This window comes from Staurois parvus, unplaced genomic scaffold, assembly GCF_062004578.1.
Source record: "Staurois parvus isolate SC_StPar_1 unplaced genomic scaffold, SC_StPar_1.0 ptg000389l, whole genome shotgun sequence".
Lineage (NCBI taxonomy): Eukaryota > Metazoa > Chordata > Amphibia > Anura > Ranidae > Staurois > Staurois parvus.
In genome coordinates, this window is record NW_028318185.1 from 5,830,170 (window position 1) to 5,850,319 (window position 20,150).

Consider the following 20,150-nt stretch of genomic DNA (forward strand, 5'->3'; position numbering starts at 1 on the left):
ACAAAAATGGTGGGTTAACATAACAAACCAAGGTGGCAAAATCTGAATGGGTCATAAGTGTTACTTAACTACTTCCCGTCTGGCCCATGTATATAAAAGGCCACACAGGACCAGTGCAGGAGCGGGTGGCCGTTTATAACCATCTTCCCACTTCCCTGCCTGTGCGCGCTCCCTGGGAGCGCGCGGCACCGCAATCCGGTGCCCGCTGTGTCCAGATATTCTGTGTGAGGTCCCGATCATGTGATCACTGATTGGCCAATCAGTGATCACATGACTAATAGTAAGCAAGATGTCACTTCTGACATCATTGCTTACTACATGTGAAATCTGTGAATGATCACAGAGGTCACATGGTACAGGCCATTCACAACAGCCTTGTACCATGTGACATGCTGTGACCAATCACAGCTCTCACAGTATTTCTCAATGGCTGCAAGAAATCAGCCAGAGAGAAGGAGAAATGATTGCTTTTACACCCATAAAGGCTGTAAAAGCAATCAGTGTAAAAAAAAAAATCTTCATCACTCCCAAATAGTACAGTAGTACACCTTACTCCTAGGGTGACAGTATGTTAAAAAAACAAAAAACAAAACAAATATAAAAAAAAATAAAAATAAAAATGTTTTTTGAAAAATTCTAATTTTTGGTTATAAACTAATTTGGGTTATATTTTTTTTTACTAAAAAGATAACTGAATACAGTTTGGCCAAGATTTATGAAGAAAGAATATTTATTTGCAAAATTTTATAAGAAAAACACTTTTTCCAAAACGTTTGGACTTTCATATACATAGCAAAAAAATTAAAATCCCAGTGGCGAATAAATACCACCAAAATAAAGTTTTATCTGTCTCAAAAAAATGCTAAAAAATTAATATGGGTACAGTGTTGCATGACCGCGCAAATGTGATTCAAAGTGTGATAGCGCTGAAAGCTGAAAATTGGCCTGGACAGGAAGGGGGTTAAAGTGTCTGGACTTGAAGTGGTTAAAGGGTAAGTTCACCTTTAGGGAAAGAAATAATAAATGCACTTATTTTTATTATTTTTTCTCTAAAAAGGAGCCTGGAAATCATGGCACCAGTGAATCAGGAGTGCAATGCCAGACTCATGCAGACAAATACTGCAGCTTTCAGCCCATACCTTCATATGGGTTGAATGATTACAAGCTGCAGGGCTTGTGAATGAACTAAACGTTCTCATCAGCAACCTCACAGTCCATTCAGAATTACAAGCCGTCAGCTGCAAAGGCTGATGGTACTTGTAGTTCAAGTCATCCACAGGAAACTAAATGAATGAGCCCCACATGGCCACATTATTTTCAAATAGTGACAGTGGATGTGGGGAGAAGATCCCCTGCTCACTGTCACTGGGAGGGGGACGCTGCAGCTGCTGGAACATGTTCCACCTAAAATACAGATGGTAACTTATCCTTTAACAGTAGCAGAGCAGAGTTCTGTGTTGTGTGGTAGAGCTGTGTAATGTCCTGTACACACGATAAGAAAATCATACGAAATATTTCGCAGAACCACCAATCAAACTATTTTCTCTTCGTTGGTGAGCAGGAGGTTTTAACCAATAACGATATTGTAAACGAAAAAATCCGGTTGAACAGTGAAAAATGTTGTCGTTTCGCATACGAATGACTGATTTTCTATGCGGTGGTATGACGGTTGTCTGAAAAAAAAAAAATCTATCAAGCGCTATCACGCATGAGCGGAAACAGAAGATGACCCGGATGTTTATGTCCAAGGAATCTTCGTAAACACGAGCGAAAGATCCAAATGTTAAAAGTAGATTGGCCTAATGGGTTCATGAAACCAGAATTCTGCAGAATATATTTTATGTATCACTATTTATGTATATAGGTCATGGAATAAACTACATTATACTCATTGCTGGTAATCGTTGTGTATATCGCTCGTTCTGGCCAGAAGGGCGTGGCTACAAGGTCACACGCACACCACATCACTCCCACTTTTACGGAAGATGTCAATCATTGTGTCCCTGCACAGGTGTATACCCAGACACCGCACAGTGCAGCTGATGAGCCGGGGACAATTGTCTGTCAGATGTCAGCAGACGGGTCTAGCATGGTATATATTAATGGCTAGTGCTGGAGATCTCAGGGGACACTTGTGTGCTCTAAGAGTTCTATGGAGGCATAAGACTGGAAAAAACCACAAAAGTGAGTTTTGTGGCTATCATAAACTGTTAGGCTATATGCTCCTTTGATATCTATTTTTTGTGCATTTAAGCTGTGCTCACGTCAGCGATTTGGGCAGGTGCAAACTGTAGCAGCAGGAATTGTCCGATTACACTGTTCAACAAATTTTTATTTTTTGCCAGTTTTGGAAACAAAAGGATCCATTTCTTAATGAATTTCACATTCTGAGTTCAAATATAACAATGAAATTTGTCAATTGGCTCTAGTTTTTCTGTAAACGGAAAGTTTTCTACTATAGGCGTAATGACTACATAATGCACAATAATTATATAGATAGATGTCTTTCCACAAATATAAAGCAAGTGATATTGATTACATAACAAAGCCTAAATGGCATAATATATTGCATAGGATTACCAAGAAAAATTATAGCCATAAGCTAAGTTGAATCATTTTAATACTTAGGATTCTCACTAGTTTTGTCTTCAGTTTGTGTCGGTTTTGCTTCTCTTGGCTTTTCTCTTGTATTCGAGGAAAGGGCTATCTCTTACAACTGCACGTGACTACACGCTTCAGGTTCTTCCTCACTTGACTCAACCACGAAGGATTCTGGTGCTTTAGGAATTGGTAGCCCCTCTCCATGAGGAACTGGACGTATTGCCGATGGAATATTTGGATAGTGCACAGATAACTTTTTCTTCTTATTTAGCCCTTTTACAATTGGAGGCACCATACAAAAGTAACAATTACTAACATGATCTGTTGGCTCTCTCCAAATCATTGGCACAGCGAAAGGCATAGATGCCTTTTTTCCATTCAACCATTGCTCCAGTGCCGTCCCACAAGAATTGCAGCATATATGTGGTGCCCAGCTCTTGTCCTGGTCTCCTATCTTGCAGCCAAAATACAAGTTGTAGGCTTTCTTAATCATTCCTGTTATCCTCCTTTTTTGTGAGATAAAAGTTATTTCACCGCAGATATAGCAGAAATGATCTGCTTTATTCACACAAGTTCGAGGCATTACTGAGTAGCCTATATAAGTATAAAACGAAATGTAAAGACGAACTACAATCAGCTACAGATACTGCAGCTTTTATGCAGTGAAGTGATGCAATTAAAGGCTAATATTGCATCATCTCAGTATACATGCAATTTTCTATTGGTCACCAGTATCAATTGCGCAATATGCAGCTGAAGTTGCATCATAATTTTGAATGGCTTACGTCATTAGATGGGTGAATATATCATGGAAACTAGAGCCAATCAACATTTTTTAGGGTCATTTTTGTTTTCAGCACCCCAAAATTATGTAAGATTAGCTAATTTTATTCCCAAAACTTTTTACCTGTTGAACAGTGTTACTGGTGCGGCCGCTGGTCTCATTCACTATTATGACATGTCACCAGCGGCTACAGTTATCTACAGCTGTCCACGCAGTCAGTGATTACCTGTGGTGATCGCTGGCTGTTCGGAGAGCCGTGAATAGCTGCAGGTACAAGCAACCTGTCACAGTGAACAGGACCAGTAGTCACAGCAGCAATTGGAAGATTCCTGCCACTACAATTTGCGGTGGTCCAAATCGCCAGTGTGAATGTAGCCTTCTAAATGCTTTTCCTGTTTGCTTTTCCCTAATGCTGTGACCTGGAAAGTGACATGTATGACATCACTTCCTGGTCACCGCTGTCACTTTCCCCAGCTAGAATAGCCAGGGAGAGATTTATCACCTACTCTGCCCACTTTTAGGCAATCTCTGAAAGCCTATTTCTTCAGGGAAGCCTATCCCACCTTCAGCTAACAACCGAATCTTCTATTCCTCCTATCAGTTCATCCCCCACAGTTATTACCTTTTGTACCACCAGCCCCCCCCCCTCTTAGATTGTAAGCTCCAAGGAGCAGGGCCCTCCTAACCCTCTTATATTGAACTTTATAATTGCTGTATTGTCTCCCGTTACATTGTAAAGCGCTGAGCAAACTATTGGCGCTATATAAATCCTGTATAATAATAACACTACATATTGCCAGAACAATATTTTTAGGTTGGGTAATGTGGACCACGATTTAAACCAACGAACGAACGCCTCTCGGTCGTCGGATGACCGATCAGTCGATTTTCTAATCGTGTATTCCCACCTTAAATCTCAGGAAAGGATGAAAATAAAAAAAAATCCTTTGGCAGGTGAAACCGCTCCATTTTATATCCTCTAATGCCCCGTACACAATATGAAAATCGTCCAAAAAATTTTGTGGAACCACTGATCGAATGATTTTCTCTTCGTTGAAGAGCAGGAAGTTTTAACCGATAATGATATTGTGAACTAACAAATCCGGTTGAACAACGGTGAAAAATGTTGTCGTTTCGCTTACGAATGACCGATTTCCTATGCGGTGGTATGACGGTCCTACGAAAAAAATCTATCAGGCGCTATCACGCCTGAGAGGAAACAGAAGATGACTCGGATGTTTATGTCCAAGGAATCTTTGTAAAACACGAACGAAAAATCAAAATGTTAAAAGTAGATTGTCCTAATGAGATAATGAAAGCAGAATTCTGCAGATTATATTTTATGTATCACTATTTATGTATACAGGTCATGTAATAAACTACATTATACTCATTGCTGGTAATCATTGTGTATATCGCTCGTTCTGGCCGGAAGGGCGTGGCTACAAGGTCACACGCACACTGCATCACTTCCACTTTTAGGGAAGATGTCAACACTACGTATTGCCCGACGAACGATTTTCTTAGATTGGTTAATGTGGGCTACGATTTTGACCAACGAACGAACGCCTCTTGGTCGTCGGATGACCGATCGGTCAATTTTCTAATCGTGTATTCCCACCTTAAATCTCAGGAAAGGATGGAAAATAAATTTTAAAAAAATCCTTTGGCAGGTGAAACCGCTCCCCTTTTAAATCCTCGAACTGTGTATTCAGAGTTCAGCTTCACCTTGCATCCAGTCCAGCTGATAACACTTGGCAGCTGTCAGCAAGGACGGAAAAACTCTGTGCCAAAAGACCGAACGGCTAATTTAAAAAGCACTTTGCAAAATTGCATAACCCATAACAGCTGATCAGGTATTAGCTTTTATTAACCCAACTTGCAGCAGACTATTAAAGCTAATGCCGTCTGCACCGCGTTATTAAATTAACTGCAGCTGTGTTGGAAAGGTGATGACGGAACATTAATTCTTTATAGGAATATACCTGGGAGATCCTCCTGCTTCTGCTCAATGAAGTTTACTCATTTTACACGGCAAATACATTTTTTTTCCCCGTCTTCATTCCCCCCCCCCCCCTCCGTTACTTGCAGAACTTCCTAACTGTAAATCTAAAAAGTTCTGTGTGCCAAGGGAGCGCCTCTGATTGCTGAACTATGAGCGAGGCTCTAATCTACATCTAAGTGAAATTAAAGCCGCTGAATTTAAACCTCTCTGGAGAGTGTGCTCTCAAATCTGGTGCGAAATACAAGCTGCTGTGTGCCAGCGACCGTGATTACTTCGCATCAATTCAACACCTGACAATTCCGCCGCCAGTCAGACTGACTTTAAGGTGTTTCATCGGTTTACCTTCAACTCACTCCTGTTAGATTAAAACTTTAATGGCCAAATGATTACAAATAAGATGTCTGGCCGCGGTTTCACATTTCAGAGACGTTGGATGGAATTAGAGGCGTTTTCTACAATACCCTGTGATCCCGCACAATGACGGAATTAGAGGCGTTTTCTACAATACCCCGTGATCCCGCACAATGACAGAATTAGAGGTTTTCTACAATACCCCGTGATCCCGCACAATGACGGAATTAGAGGTTTTCTACAATACCCCGTGATCCCACGCAATGACGGAATTAGAGGTTTTCTACAATACCCCGTGATCCCGCACAATGACGGAATTAGAGGCGTTTTCTACAATACCCCGTGATCCCGCACAATGACGGAATTAGAGGTTTTCTACAATACCCCGTGATCCCACGCAATGACGGAATTAGAGGTTTTCTACAATACCCCGTGATCCCACGCAATGACGGAATTAGAGGTTTTCTACAATACCCCGTGATCCCGCACAATGACGGAATTAGAGGCGTTTTCTACAATTCCCCGTGATCCCGCACAATGACGATATTAGGAGGGGTTTTCTACAATACCCCGTGATCCCGCACAATGACGGAATTAGAGGCGTTTTCTACAATACCCCGTGATCCCGCACAATGACAGAATTAGAGGTTTTCTACAATACCCCGTGATCCCGCACAATGACGGAATTAGAGGTTTTCTACAATACCCCGTGATCCCACGCAATGACGGAATTAGAGGTTTTCTACAATACCCCGTGATCCCGCACAATGACGGAATTAGAGGCGTTTTCTACAATACCCCGTGATCCCGCACAATGACGGAATTAGAGGTTTTCTACAATACCCCGTGATCCCACGCAATGACGGAATTAGAGGTTTTCTACAATACCCCGTGATCCCACGCAATGACGGAATTAGAGGTTTTCTACAATACCCCGTGATCCCGCACAATGACGGAATTAGAGGCGTTTTCTACAATTCCCCGTGATCCCGCACAATGACGATATTAGGAGGGGTTTTCTACAATACCCCGTGATCCCGCACAATGACGGAATTAGAGGCGTTTTCTACAATACCCCGTGATCCCGCACAATGACGGAATTAGAGGCGTTTTCTACAATACCCCGTGATCCCGCACAATGACGGAATTAGAGGCGTTTTGTACAATACCCCGTGATCCCACAATGAGGGAATTAGAGGCGTTTTGTACAATACCCCGTGATCCCGCACAATGACGGAATTAGAGGCGTTTTCTACAGTACCCCGTGATCCCACAATGACGGAATTAGAGGCGTTTTCTACAATTCCCCGTGATCCCGCACAATGACGGAATTAGAGGCGTTTTCTACAATACCCCGTGATCCCACAATGACGGAATTAGAGGCGTTTTCTACAATACCCCGTGATCCCGCACAATGACGGAATTAGAGGCGTTTTGTACAATACCCCGTGATCCCGCACAATGACGGAATTAGAGGCGTTTTCTACAATACCCCGTGATCCCGCACAATGACGGAACTAGAGGCGTTTTCTACAATACCCCGTGATCCCGCACAATGACGATATTAGGAGGGGTTTTCTACAATACCCCGTGATCCCGCACAATGACGATATTAGGAGGGGTTTTCTACAATACCACGTAATCCCGCACAATGACGGAACTAGAGGCGTTTTCTACAATACCCCGTGATCCCGCACAATGACGGAATTAGAGGCGTTTTCTACAATACCCCGTGATCCCGCACAACAACAGAAAGTGATTATAAAGGATACTTTGTGTTTTAAACGAACAAACATGTTATACTTTCCTCTGTGCGGTATCACGGGGTATTGTAGAAAACGCCTCTAATTCCGTCATTGTGCAGGATCACGGGCTCTGTGTAATAGTTTTGCCCAGAGCAGCCCCGATCCTCCTCTTCTGCGGTCCTCCGCTGACACTCTTGGCTCATCCTGCCTACCAAGAGCCTCTATAGCAAGCAGCTTGCTATGGGGTACTCGTTCATGCTCACTCCCAAGCCGCACTCTGTGTGTCCATTGACGCACTTCTGTGTGTCCATTGCCACACAGAGCGCAGCTTTGGCCCCACCCTCACCACTCTCTTCTCACTGACAGCAGTAGAAGTCAATGGCTCAAGCTGCTGCCTCTCTGTTCAGTGAGGGGAGAGGGAGAGCCAAGAAAGAAGCTGCTCTTGTGCACAGCACTGGCATTGGACTCAAGTCAGTATAAGGCGGAGGGGGTAGGGGGGGGACCTGCACAGAGAATGTTTTTTTTCCTTTAATGCATTAAAGAGAAGCTCCAGTCAGAATAAAACAAAAAAAACCCTGTAGCTGCTGACTTTTAAAAAAAAAAAAAAAAACAGACGCTCACCTGTCCCTTAATCCAGGGGTGTGCTCAACGCAATCCCCTCCCCCCAGCCCCTCCATCTTATTATTATTATACAGGATTTATATAGCGCCCAACAGTTTGCTCAGCGCTGTATCTTATGAGTGTGGGCACCTGGAGGGACCTGTTAAAATGGTATTCCCGCACCCATACTCTCCCCGTTCCCAAAGAAGATCTTACCCTTTTAGGTGGTAAAAAAAAAAAAAAAAAACACAACACAGTTTAACCAATTAAAAGATAAGGATACAGTTTTCCTTTTCTTATTGCTAAAATCTGGCCAGATTAACAAATTCTGTCTAAATACAAGAGCCATAGGTATTGGTCCTTTGTATCTTGGTGTGCTTTGTGTATTTCTTCCAGATCTGTGCAGTAATCCAGTATGAGATTTTACCTCTATGCAGGAGCTTCCTGTATTAAAGACCGGTCGCTGCTGTGCGCTCTCCTTGTGCAAGGTGACTGGTCTGGTCTCCACCCTCTCCTGCAGTTTTATGCAAGTAGTCTGTAGTGGGAAGGGCTTGGTGGGTTTCACCCATAGGTCTGCCCTCTGTACAGCATAATAATGATGTTACCTCTAAGTCTAAAGACTATCTCCACCCTTCGCAACATGTTCCATTTGTGTAAAAATGTTGCCAAGCACCCCAAACCTCACCCCCTGAGCACACCCTTTGACAGCAGGTAGGGGGCCTTCTCCACTGCAGCCACTTTTAAAATTGCACAGCAGCAAGGGTCTACACCAGCACGATTGCATCATTCATTCACAGAGATCTGTGAATGAGTAAACTACAAGTACCGTGATGGCAAACAGACTCGAAGTTCTTAATGGACTAGGAGTGCTCTGATCAGCATACTCCGTCTATGGACACTTCCTCCAGCTTAGTAACTAAAAGTCTGTGCAGGGGTATGGGCAGAAAGTTGAAAGAAGTGTCTGCAGAAGCCTGACCCTACACTCAAGGTCCACTTCCCCATGTGGGAATAAAAAAAAAAATGCACTTTTTTTGCAGTTGAAAAAAATGTGCATTTATTAAAGGATTTTCTTAAGATGAGCTTTGCCTTTAAAGCCCAACTCTATGCAAATAATTGATGTCCATGCCTCCCTCCTGCTTTCCCTCTAACCCACCCTGCCTGGTTTTTCTTACCGGTTAAACTCACCCGAGTCCCCTCATCCAGGTCCCTCTCTACCAATGCTTCCTCCTGTGTGAACCACTAATCCATCACCCCACGTTAACCCTCACCATCTGGTCCCCTTACCTACCATTGGTCCAATGTCAGATGTCTTCTGGATCATAAGAGAACCCCTCTTTTGACCAGCCAATGGGAATTATCCACACCACAAAGGCAGTGCTGTGGACACCCGAAGGAAGGATCCATGCACAAAGTAAAAAGAGAGGAGATAAACCCAGTGCTGCATTGAACATGTAACCGCAATTTTTTAGGTAAGCAAAAATGGGAGTTTTTCATTTTTTTTTCCTTAACCCAGTGATCGGATAGAGGGGCAAAAGGAACGGCTTGCAAGGGAGCTACGTTTATCCTGGAGAGGAGCCTTAAAAAGGTAAGAAATTGTAGAAAATGTATGTTCAGTATATCAAATCCTTATGGTCCAAAACTCCGACCCTCCTATGAAACACAACTTCTTCGTTAAATGGGAACACTTTCTATAAAGGAAATTTACAAAGGAGAAAAACTGTATATGGGAATCCACGTATAAATCTTCTCTGTACAGTTTACAAGGATAACTAATTCAAGATTTGGTATCATACACCACCCTTTCTACACTCCCTCAACCCTCATACATTACAGTTAGGTGTTGGAGATGCCACCAACAATCAGGGACTTTTTTTTCATATTTTCTGGACTTGCCCCAAGATATCTCCATTCTGGGGAGGTGTTGAGGATCTCATTTATACCCGCTTGCAAATCTAAATCAAACTAGACCCTGTCATGAACCTGCTGGGCCTGCACCGCATGTCGAGGGATCCCAGAAAGCTAATTCTGTGTATCATAACCGCCGTACAATGACTGAAAGCCTTCCACTCTTACCGCCTAGAATTGGGTGTGAAATTCATGGATCTGCTTTGATACTTTTCTTAGCAGAATTCTCCCAAATCTGGGCTGCTGTGGTACCTGGATGTTGCCCGCTCTCTACTGCTTGTGTCCCCTCACTCCTTTCTCCCCCTGTTCCTAGGGGGTGCCTAGTCCCTACTATATCCTCTATAGTCCTTTTTCTTGTTTACTATTTGGTTTGAAATCTTCGATGGCAACTTGAAGAACACTGTGGAGGAGATTTACTAAAGTTGGTTCACTCAGAATCAGGTGCAGCTGTTCATGGTAGCCAATCAGCTTCTAACTTCAGCTTGTTCAATTAAGCTTTAGTAATAAAACCAGTAAGCCGATTGTTTTCCATGCAGACTTGTAAGAGATTGGAAGTTAAGCAGCTTTAGTAAAAAAAAAAAAAAAAACTCTGCGTGTGGAATTCTGTGTTGAGGTACATGTGAATCACATTGGTTCGATACCCATTACTACTATGTATCTTAGGATGTTTCAAGTTCTACGACCTTGTACAGACCAATGGCATGTGCATAACCAACCTTCTACTACACCCCTGACATTGTTTGTGGTTTCATTCTTCAGCTTTTGCCTCAACTATTGTATACCAAGTGTCTGTGGTTGTCTTAACATTGTCTGATCCTGGTCTCAAACCACTGTACACATGAACATTTTTCTAATAAAAATAAATTTAAGGCAAAAATGGAGTGTCCACCAGACCTTCTGTCAAGGCTGCCAGATGGAAATATCCTTGGGGTGATAACACTCTAAGAATATTAGATACTCTGTCACTTCAATTCTTAGTCACTATACTACATTTACAAGGTGATCGCTAGATTTGCAAAAGCATTTGGTGCGCATGAAGTGTAATTAGATGTCTTGTGGCTATCATAGGCGGATCCAAGGGGTGCTGATAGCAAACCTTACTGACCAGACCAGGTACAAAAGGGCACCATCTTCTGTCACTCTTGCAATTTTAAAGAGACGAACCCCCCCCCCCACAACCACCACCCCCCCGGAAAAAATTATCTAAGTTCTGACCTGTGAAATTCCCAAATAGGAATGGCAGCGCTGGTACAGTAGCCAGCTACACACTGTGCTGTGGCTATGTGTGAGGGTATCCAATTTCAGCTATATGCTGAGTGGGAAGGCAGAGGACCCCTGTACACTGCCCTGTTTAACCCGTCTTCTATCTTGCTGACCCCTGTACTCTGACCTGTGGACCCTGGGCACTGCTCTTCTGACCCCTGTCCTCTGCCCTGCTGACCCTATACACTGCCCTTTTGACCGATGTCCTCTGCCCTGCTGACCCCTGTCCACTGCCCTACAAACTGCTGACCCTATCCTCTGCCCTGCTGACCTTCCATCCTCTGTCCTTTGGTCCCTCACATCAGACAGGCTAGATCCCTGGTGGCTATTGAGGAACATGTTTCAATTATAGTTCTTTTGTCCATTGTTCAGCTTTAAAGTGACCTTTCATGAAACACAGATGGTCTGCTTCCTTATCAGCTCTCTCAGCACCCAAACAAAATCGACAGTAACAAAAGCTCCAAAAATAAAGATTAACCAAAAAAACTAAAATAAAATAAATATTAATCACCTCGGCCCAGCATTCGGGAGGCACAGGGGATGTCATTATACCTCACTGCTGCCTCCTTGGATAGCTGGGCACTTGAAATGCCTTGAAAATGCATCTCAACCCATTGCAGAAAATTTCAAGAGCCCAGGAGGAAGCAGTGAAGGGTGGTGATGTCACCCACGCCTCCTGAAGTAGTTTTACTTCTTGTGAAATCTTGACACTATTCACAACTGAGCGTGAGCATTTTCAGATGACTTTGGAGCTTATTTTGCATGTATATACACGTGCATTTTTTGGTAGTTTTCAGGCTGGGGTACTTTTGCTTTGGTTAGATACTAGGAGATGGGGCAAGAAAATCACACAGAAAAAAATAATCGTAATTGTCACTATTACAGTATAGGTATATTCAGCCACTGGAGAAGAAAACTTTGAGGCAGCTGACACACTATTTTCCTATTTGGCCACTGCATGATTTACAAGGTCCATGATGCTTTTGAATGCTAGCAATGGCAGATGGTGGGATTACTGCACTGCGCATGTCAGCGCATTATTTGCATTCCTCAAAATAATGAGGTATTTTTGACTTGATATGGTGATGTACAGTGGGGCATGGGGGTGGCAACACCATGCTTTGGGGCTGTTTCTCCACAAAGGGACCAGGACGACTGATCCATGTACAGGACAGAATGAATGGGGCCATGTATCGTGAGATTTTGAGTGCAAATCTCCTTCCATCAGCAAGGGCATTGAAGATGAAACGTGGCTGGTTCTTCCAACATGACAATGATCCCAAATATACCACCCGGGCAACGAAGGAGTGGCTTCGTAAGAAGCATTTCAAGGTCCTGTAGTGGCCTAGCCAGTCTCCAGATCTCAACCCCATAGAAAACCTTTGGAGGGAGTTGAAAGTCCGTGTTGCCTAGCGACAGCCCCAAAACATCATTGCTCTAGAGGAGATCTGCATGGAGGATGGGCCAACATACCAGCAACAGTGTGTGCCAACCTTGTGAAGACTTACAGGAAACGTTTGACCTCTGTCATTGCCAACAAAGGATATATAACAAAGTATTGAGATGAACTTTTCATATTGACCAAATACTTATTTTCCACCATAATTTGCAAATAAATTCTTTCCAAATCAGCCAATGTGATTGTCTGGATTTGTTTTCTCATTTTGTCTCTCATAGTTGAGGTCTACCTATGATGCCAATTACAGGCCTCTCTCATCTTTTTAAGTGGGAGAACTTGCACAATTGGTGGCTGACTAAATACTTTTTGGCCCCACTGTATGGGGCTTGTTCATTAGAAGCTTGTATTGAGGCCCGTGAATGAGTGTCCCCGTATTACATATCTGTTGCAAGATACCTATTGTTTTTTTTCCTGGGGGAATTTCATTTCTTCAGTGGAGAGTGTATGCATCCTACCTGGTAGGCATATAATCAAACCACAATTGTTTTTGCCACAAGCTTATCCAAAAACGGTATTAAATCTAACTTGGCTTGGTGCTGGTAGTTATTTGGATGTAAGGGATAAGGCTATTGGCTAACAAATGTAATGAATTCAGCCACGAGATTGTAGCGCAATGCATTCCAGTCTATAAGGTTTTGAATTAAATACAGTTTAGTATATACATTTTTTATAAAAATCCTAATAAAAGTTATACTTTAAATTTAATAATTGGCTAATTGGTGCGTAGGGACACGCATCCTCGTCCAGTCTAGAGTTGTTGGGATTACTGGCATGCATTTACATCACCCAATCATGTTATACAGGACTGAAAATGCATGGTAGACTATGTCTTGTCAATAAATTCCTGCAGACAAAGTGGGAAGGACAGACTGGGACCTCCCACAGCAGAGAGCGGTGACATCAATATGTCCCTGCAGAAAGGACACAATTGGTGGTCCTGCCCATTGTACTCCTTTGAGGATTGCGGCCACCGATCTTTGGGTTCAAGCACTTGGATGGTGAGAAGCGCACATCAACTCTAGCATAAAAATCCCATCAGTTTTCCATGGCCCGGGAGAAATAGGTAGTATTTACAGCCAGACATAGAAGTAAAAGGCTGTACTCGGGTAAACGCTGATGCATTTTTGCAGCATTTTTTACAGGAAATAGCTGCAGCGAGGCATTCGTCCATCCGTACTGTATATATTTATTTTAAGTGTATGGCCAGGTTAAAGCTGTAGCTCAGCTTTAATATCTATCATCTGGGTATATTTGCTGTTTTAGCTTTAAAAAGAGAAATATGGCCAAAGCTCTCCTTATTTCTTCACTCCTGTGACCCAGATTTCCTCGATAGCAGGCTAAAGTCTGCTGTCGGCTGAAGTCACAGAGCCGGGGTCCTGGCTCTGCAGGGATCTCGACAATGTCAGGATCCACCCAGATGCCTGACCGACAGCTGGCTCAGCCTCTCAGCACACTGCTGAGAGCCTACGCCAACTGCTTCCAGCCCTTCCACAGCCCGGTGCTCCAGTGAGCACTGGAAGGGCAGAGCAGAGAGCTGGTGACTGACAGTCACTGCTCTCTACTAACTAAAGAACAAGGACTGAGTGATCAGCGATCACGTGATCGATAGGTTCTCAGAATTCGAGCCGGAAAGGACAGCTGCAGCTGGGATCGGTGCTGCAGCCATCTAGGTGAGTATGTGTACTTATTTTTTTCTTTATTCCCATACTTCTCTTTTAAAGAAGAAGTCTCACTTCAATTTTTATTAATGTGCTTTTTTTTTCCCAAACCTTGGAAGATGGGGCAAAGTACTTTCTCCCATCTTCCTAGGTGGGGTCTAGGGCTAGCTGTGAGGTTGGACGCCCCATCCATACACAGCCATCTCACAACGCACTTAGCAAAGACACGGCTGCTTTAACAGAGGGCATTTTTCTCCATCTTCATGCACTTGCCCAAGATCAGAATCTCATGAGGAATGCAGGGAGAGGGGGATGTGTCGGCTAAAACATTCCAGGCCAGGAGGCAAGTGCTTGAACACACAGAAAAGTGTAGTATGTCAACGCAGAAGTCTCCCTGCTATCTGCGTTGTCGGGCAGCTGTGGAGGGAGAAGCGGCGTCCTGTCTGAACCCACAGCTAGATTTAGACAGCACCTAGGTAGATGAGACAATGTATTTCTTTCTTTCAGGTACTTATATAACGCCGTCAATTTACGCAGCGCTTTACATATATATTGTACATTCACATCAGTCCCTAACCCCCATGGGGTGTACAATCTAAGGTCCCTGACCCTCAAGGGGTGTACAATCTAATGTCCCTAACGCACATTCATACATACACATACTACGGCCAATTTAGACAGGAGCCAATTAACCTACCAGCATGTCTTTGGAGTGTGGGAGGAAACCGGAGTACCCGGAGGAAACCCACGCAGGCACAGGGAGAACATGCAAACTCCAGGCAGGTGGTGCCGTGGCTGGGATTTGAACCAACGACCCTAGTACTGCCACTACATGTACTTTATCCCCTGGGGAACCAGAGACATTAACACAATGTGAGAAGTGATATTTCTTTGGTTTGCTGGGCGTTCAGCTTTGAACACTGTTAGTACGAGACTTAGCCACAGTAGGTATAAACAGCACACATAGCTGTGTACAGGCATCAGTCATACCTGTTTGAATTAGTGGACAGTTCTTGAGGGACTTGCTGGATAGCGTACTCCTGGTAGCCCCTCTTCAGACTCTGCTCTGGCTCAGCCGGCTGGGAGGTCACTTCTGGCTCAGCCGCAGGTGCTGCTGCTTCTACTGGAATTATTTTTGTTGCTCCTGCCAAATAAATAGAAACACTTTGGTTTTATGATGCGTGTCACAATCTTCTACTACGGCAGCATGAATTAGCTGACGATGTGTATTTGGTGTAATTTAAAGTCAGTAGCTTGATGCACTATTTAGGTCTCAGGTCTTTGTGATGGAAGGGATCTCTTCATTGGTGTGGTTTTCATATACACTGTGTACCCTCTGGAACGGTTTCATCACCCCCATTTGTGATGGCCCACCCAAGTGTGCCCCTGGCATGTTTCCCGGGCTTTTAGACCCCTGATGTCTCATTAAAGAGAGCCTGTCGCCACAAAATTCAACACGTTACATATCATTGTGCATGCCGGAGTGAGAGAAATAATTCTAGGCCCATTATTCATGGTTAACTCTAAACGGATGACCTGTAGGGGCTTTGAAAGTGTCACGTATGGAAAATATAGGATAATGAAGCTTGTCACCATTTCACACAAAATGTTAAGGTTTGACATGCTGGGTATCTATATACTCAGTGCAACCTCCTGTTTTATATTTTACAAAAAATAAATGGGAAATATATAGCATTTTTAAGCCCTAAAATTAACTGTAGTGTATTGTTTACGGAAATTTCTCATTCCAAACAGCAGCGCTAATATCTGAAAATTGGAACAATTGCTATTTTATTCTCCAGAGCACATGTGTCAAACACAAGGCCCGCAGGTCAAATCTGGCCCACTAGGCCACTTCATGTTGCCCTTGCACCTCTCCTGCAGCTGCGGCACCCCCCTCATCTCCATCTCCACTATGTCTCAGCAGTCAGCAGCAAAGAGGAGGAGGGAACTCCTCTGCCAGATCCTGCGTGTTTCTGTGCAGCCGCGGATAGGCTTGTTTCTGCCCCCTCTTCAAATCTCAGCAGAGAGGACAGAACTCCTCCTACAGATCCTGCACATCTCTGTGCAGCTGCAGCACTCCCTTACACTCACCTCCCCTGGTCTCAGTATTCAGACTAGGGCAGCTGACTTTAGCCCTCCGCTGGTCCTCCTATTGACCCTGCACTTTCTGCTACCCAGCTCCACTCCCAGTTTCTTGCCGGCAGCAGAAGATAAGGGGGGTGCACTGTGATCTAAGGGAGGGTGGGGTGCTCTGGACATCTAGTCTTACAAAACACAACCAGCCCTTTGATGGAAACCATAATGCTCATGCGGCCCACAATGAAATGGAGTTTGACACCCCTACTCTAGGATGTCTGCTTTCAGAAAAAGGGTTATGGCTGGAAGTGCCTATGCTCCTGGTATGCTTGCTCTGAGTTACTATTTCATGCATTGAACAGAAAGGAATATACAGATAAGTATTGAACACTTCACCATTTTTCTCAGTAAATGTATTTCTAAAGGTTCTAGTTACATGAAAATTTTCACATGTCGGTAACAATCCATGCAATCCATACATACAAAGAAACAAAAACAAATAAGTTCATAAATAAAGTTATGTGTAATAAAATGGAATGACACAGGGAAAGTATTGAACACGCTAACTGAAATTTATTTAATACTTCATACAGAATCCTTTGTTGGTAATGACAGCTTCAAGACGCCTCCTGTATGGAGAAACTAGTCACATGCATTGCTCAGGTGTGATTTTGGCCCATTTTTCCACATACACCGTGTTCCAAATTATTATGCAAATGATATTTTTCTAATTTACCTAAATAATTGATGTAAATAACAGTCAGCATAATTCTCATGTTATCAACTATTAAGAGTACAATTCACATTTTATTGAACAAACCTCCTAATGATAACAGGATTTTTGTTAAACATAAAACACTTACAATGACTGTTCCAAATTATTACACACAGTAAGTTTCAAAACACTTTAGAGGTTGTAAAGAACTGAAAATTGTCATTTGTTGTGTTTGCAGCATATTTACTGAAATCAAAAGCTATTTCAATCAACCTTTAACAACATTTTAACTTTTTAAACATTTGAACAGGTCACGGTACATTGTAACATAGGACCCCTTATTTGATAGCAGCTTCACAAGTCTTGCATCCATTGAACTTGTGAGTTTTTGGACAGTTTCTGCTTGAATTTGTTTGCAAGATGTCAGAATAGCCTCCCAGAGCTGCTGTTTGGATGTAAACTGCCTCCCACCCTCATAGATCTTTTGCTTGAGGATGCTCCAAAGGTTCTCAATAGGATTGAAGTCAGGGGAGGATGGAGGCCACACTATGACTCTCTCTCCTTTTATCCCCATAACAACCATTGATGCAGAGGTATTTGCAGCATGAGATGGTGCATTGTCATGCATGAAGATGATTTTATTACGGAAAGAATAGTTCTTCCTTCTGTACCAGGGAAGAAAGTGGTCAGTCATAAACTCCACATACTTTGCAGAGGTCATCTTTACACCTTCGGGGACCCTAAAGGGGCCGACCAGCTCTGTTCCTATGATTCCGGCCCAAAACATGACTCCACCACCGCCTTGCTGACGTCGCAGCCTTGTTGGAACAGGGTGGCCGTCCACCAACCATCCACTACTCTATCCATCTGGACCATCCAGGGTTGCACGGCACTCATCAGTGAACAGGACTGTTTAAAATTTAGTCTTCATGTATTTTTCTGCCCAATGCAGCCGTTTCTGCTTGTGAGCATTGGTTATTGGTGGCCGAATAGAAGGTTTATGCACAGTTGCAAGACTCTGGAGGACTCTACACCTTGATGTCCGTGGGATTCCAGAGGCACCAGCAGCTTCAAATATCTGTTTGCTGCTATGTAATGGTATTTTAGCAGCTGCTCTCTTGATCCGATGCATGGATCTGGCAGAAATCTTCCTCAATGTGCCTTTATCTGCACCAACCCGTCTGTGCTCTGAATCAGCCACAAATCTCTAAATAGTGAGATGATCACGCTTACGTTTTCGTGAAATACCTAATGTTTTCATACCTCGTCCAAGGCATCGAACTATTTCACTCTTTTCGGCAGCAGAGAGATCCTTTTTCTTCCCCATATTGCTTGAAAATGGCGCTCTGCTTAATAATGTAGAACACCCTCCTTTAGTAGTTTTTCCTTAAATTGGACTCACCAGCCAATCTAATTATTACAGGTGTCCAAGATTGTTTTCAGTGATCAAAAGAGCCCTGACACACAATGCCATCCATGAGTTAAACTGAAAAACAAAATATTTCATCTTTGTGACACTTAAATAGAATTTGCATAATAATTTGGAACGCGGTGTAGTCTTCAAATCTTGAAGGTTCCGTGGCCCTCTTCTATGGACTCTTTAGTTCTTTCCATAGATTTTTTATTGGATTCAAGTCAGGTGATTGGCTGGGCCATTCGAGCAGCTTTATTTTCTCTTTCTTTGAAACCAACTGAGAGTTTCCTTGGCTTTGTGTTTGGGATCATTGTCTTGCTGAAATGTCCGCCCTCATTTCATCTTCATCGTCCTGGTAGATGGCAGTAGACTTATCAAGAATGTCTTGGTACATTTTTCCATGTATCCTACCTTGCTGAAAAACAGTCCCATACCATGATGTTCCCACCTCCATGCATCACTGTTGGGATGGTGTTTTTGGGGTAATATGCAGTGTCATTTGACCTCCAAACATGGTGTGTATTATGGCATCCAGAAAGTTAAATTTTGGTCTCATCTGACCAGACTATATTCTCCCAGTATTTCACTGGCTTGTCTAAATGTTGTGCAGCAAACTATAAACGAGCTTCAACATGCTTTTTCTTGAGCAATGGAGTCTTCCGTGGTGAGCGTGCATACAGGCCATGGCGGATGAGTGCATTACGTTTACTTGTTTTCTTTGTAACAATTGTACCTGCTAATCCCAGGTTGTTCTGAAGCTCTCCACAAGTGGTCCTTGGCTCTTGGACAACTCTTCTGATAATTCTTGTCACTCTTCTGTCAGAAATCTTGCAAGGAGCACATGATCGTGGCCGTTTTATGATGTTCTTTCCAGTTCCAGATTACAGCCCCAACAGTGCTCACTGGAACATTCAGAAGTTTAGAAATGCTTCTGTAACCAATGCCATCAGTATATTTTGCAACAATACGGATGTGAAGGTCTTGAAAGAGCTCTTTGCTTTTACACATCATGAGATTTTTCTTGTGTGACACCTTGGCAACAAGACACTTTTTTTGTTTGTTTTTTTACAGGCCATCAGTTGAGACTGAAACAGCTGATATTTATTTGCATTGACAAGGGGCAGGATTGCTTTCTAATTACTGATTTCAACTGGTGTATTGGCTTTCCATGCCTTTTTGTACCTTCAATACTTTCTCCCTGCGTCATTCCATTTTATTACACAACTTAATTTATGAACTCATTTGTTTTGTTTTTTTTGTATGTATGGATTGCATGAGTTGTTACAGACGTGTGGTGAAAATTTCATGTCAATTGCATCTTTAGAAATACATTTACATAGAAAAATGATGTGTTCAATACTTATCTTACCTGCTGTATACCACACGATACAGAGATACACTGACATTGGAGAGTGACTGTCTCATATAGTTGCAGATGTTCCAGATTTTTAGCAAGCTAGCATGACTGAGTTAATATTTCATACAAAGATTTTAAAGCCCCTTCCAGGCAGAGAGGCAGAGAGAACCCATTCCCATAAACACGGCACACTAGGCATCGTACTCCTGCTGGT

At 43.0% G+C, this 20,150-nt stretch overlaps 1 protein-coding gene across 2 annotated transcripts in view; it reads right to left on the reverse strand.

Moving 5' to 3' along the window:
* Positions 1–20,150, reverse strand: part of ZFAT (zinc finger and AT-hook domain containing) — a 397,998-nt gene that overhangs the window by 267,896 nt on the left and 109,952 nt on the right. For both annotated transcript variants that reach the window (XM_089685952.1, XM_089685951.1), the window contains exon 6: positions 15,362–15,515. In XM_089685952.1, the coding sequence (XP_089542078.1) occupies positions 15,362–15,515 (154 nt within the window). The remainder of the gene's footprint in view (positions 1–15,361; positions 15,516–20,150) is intronic.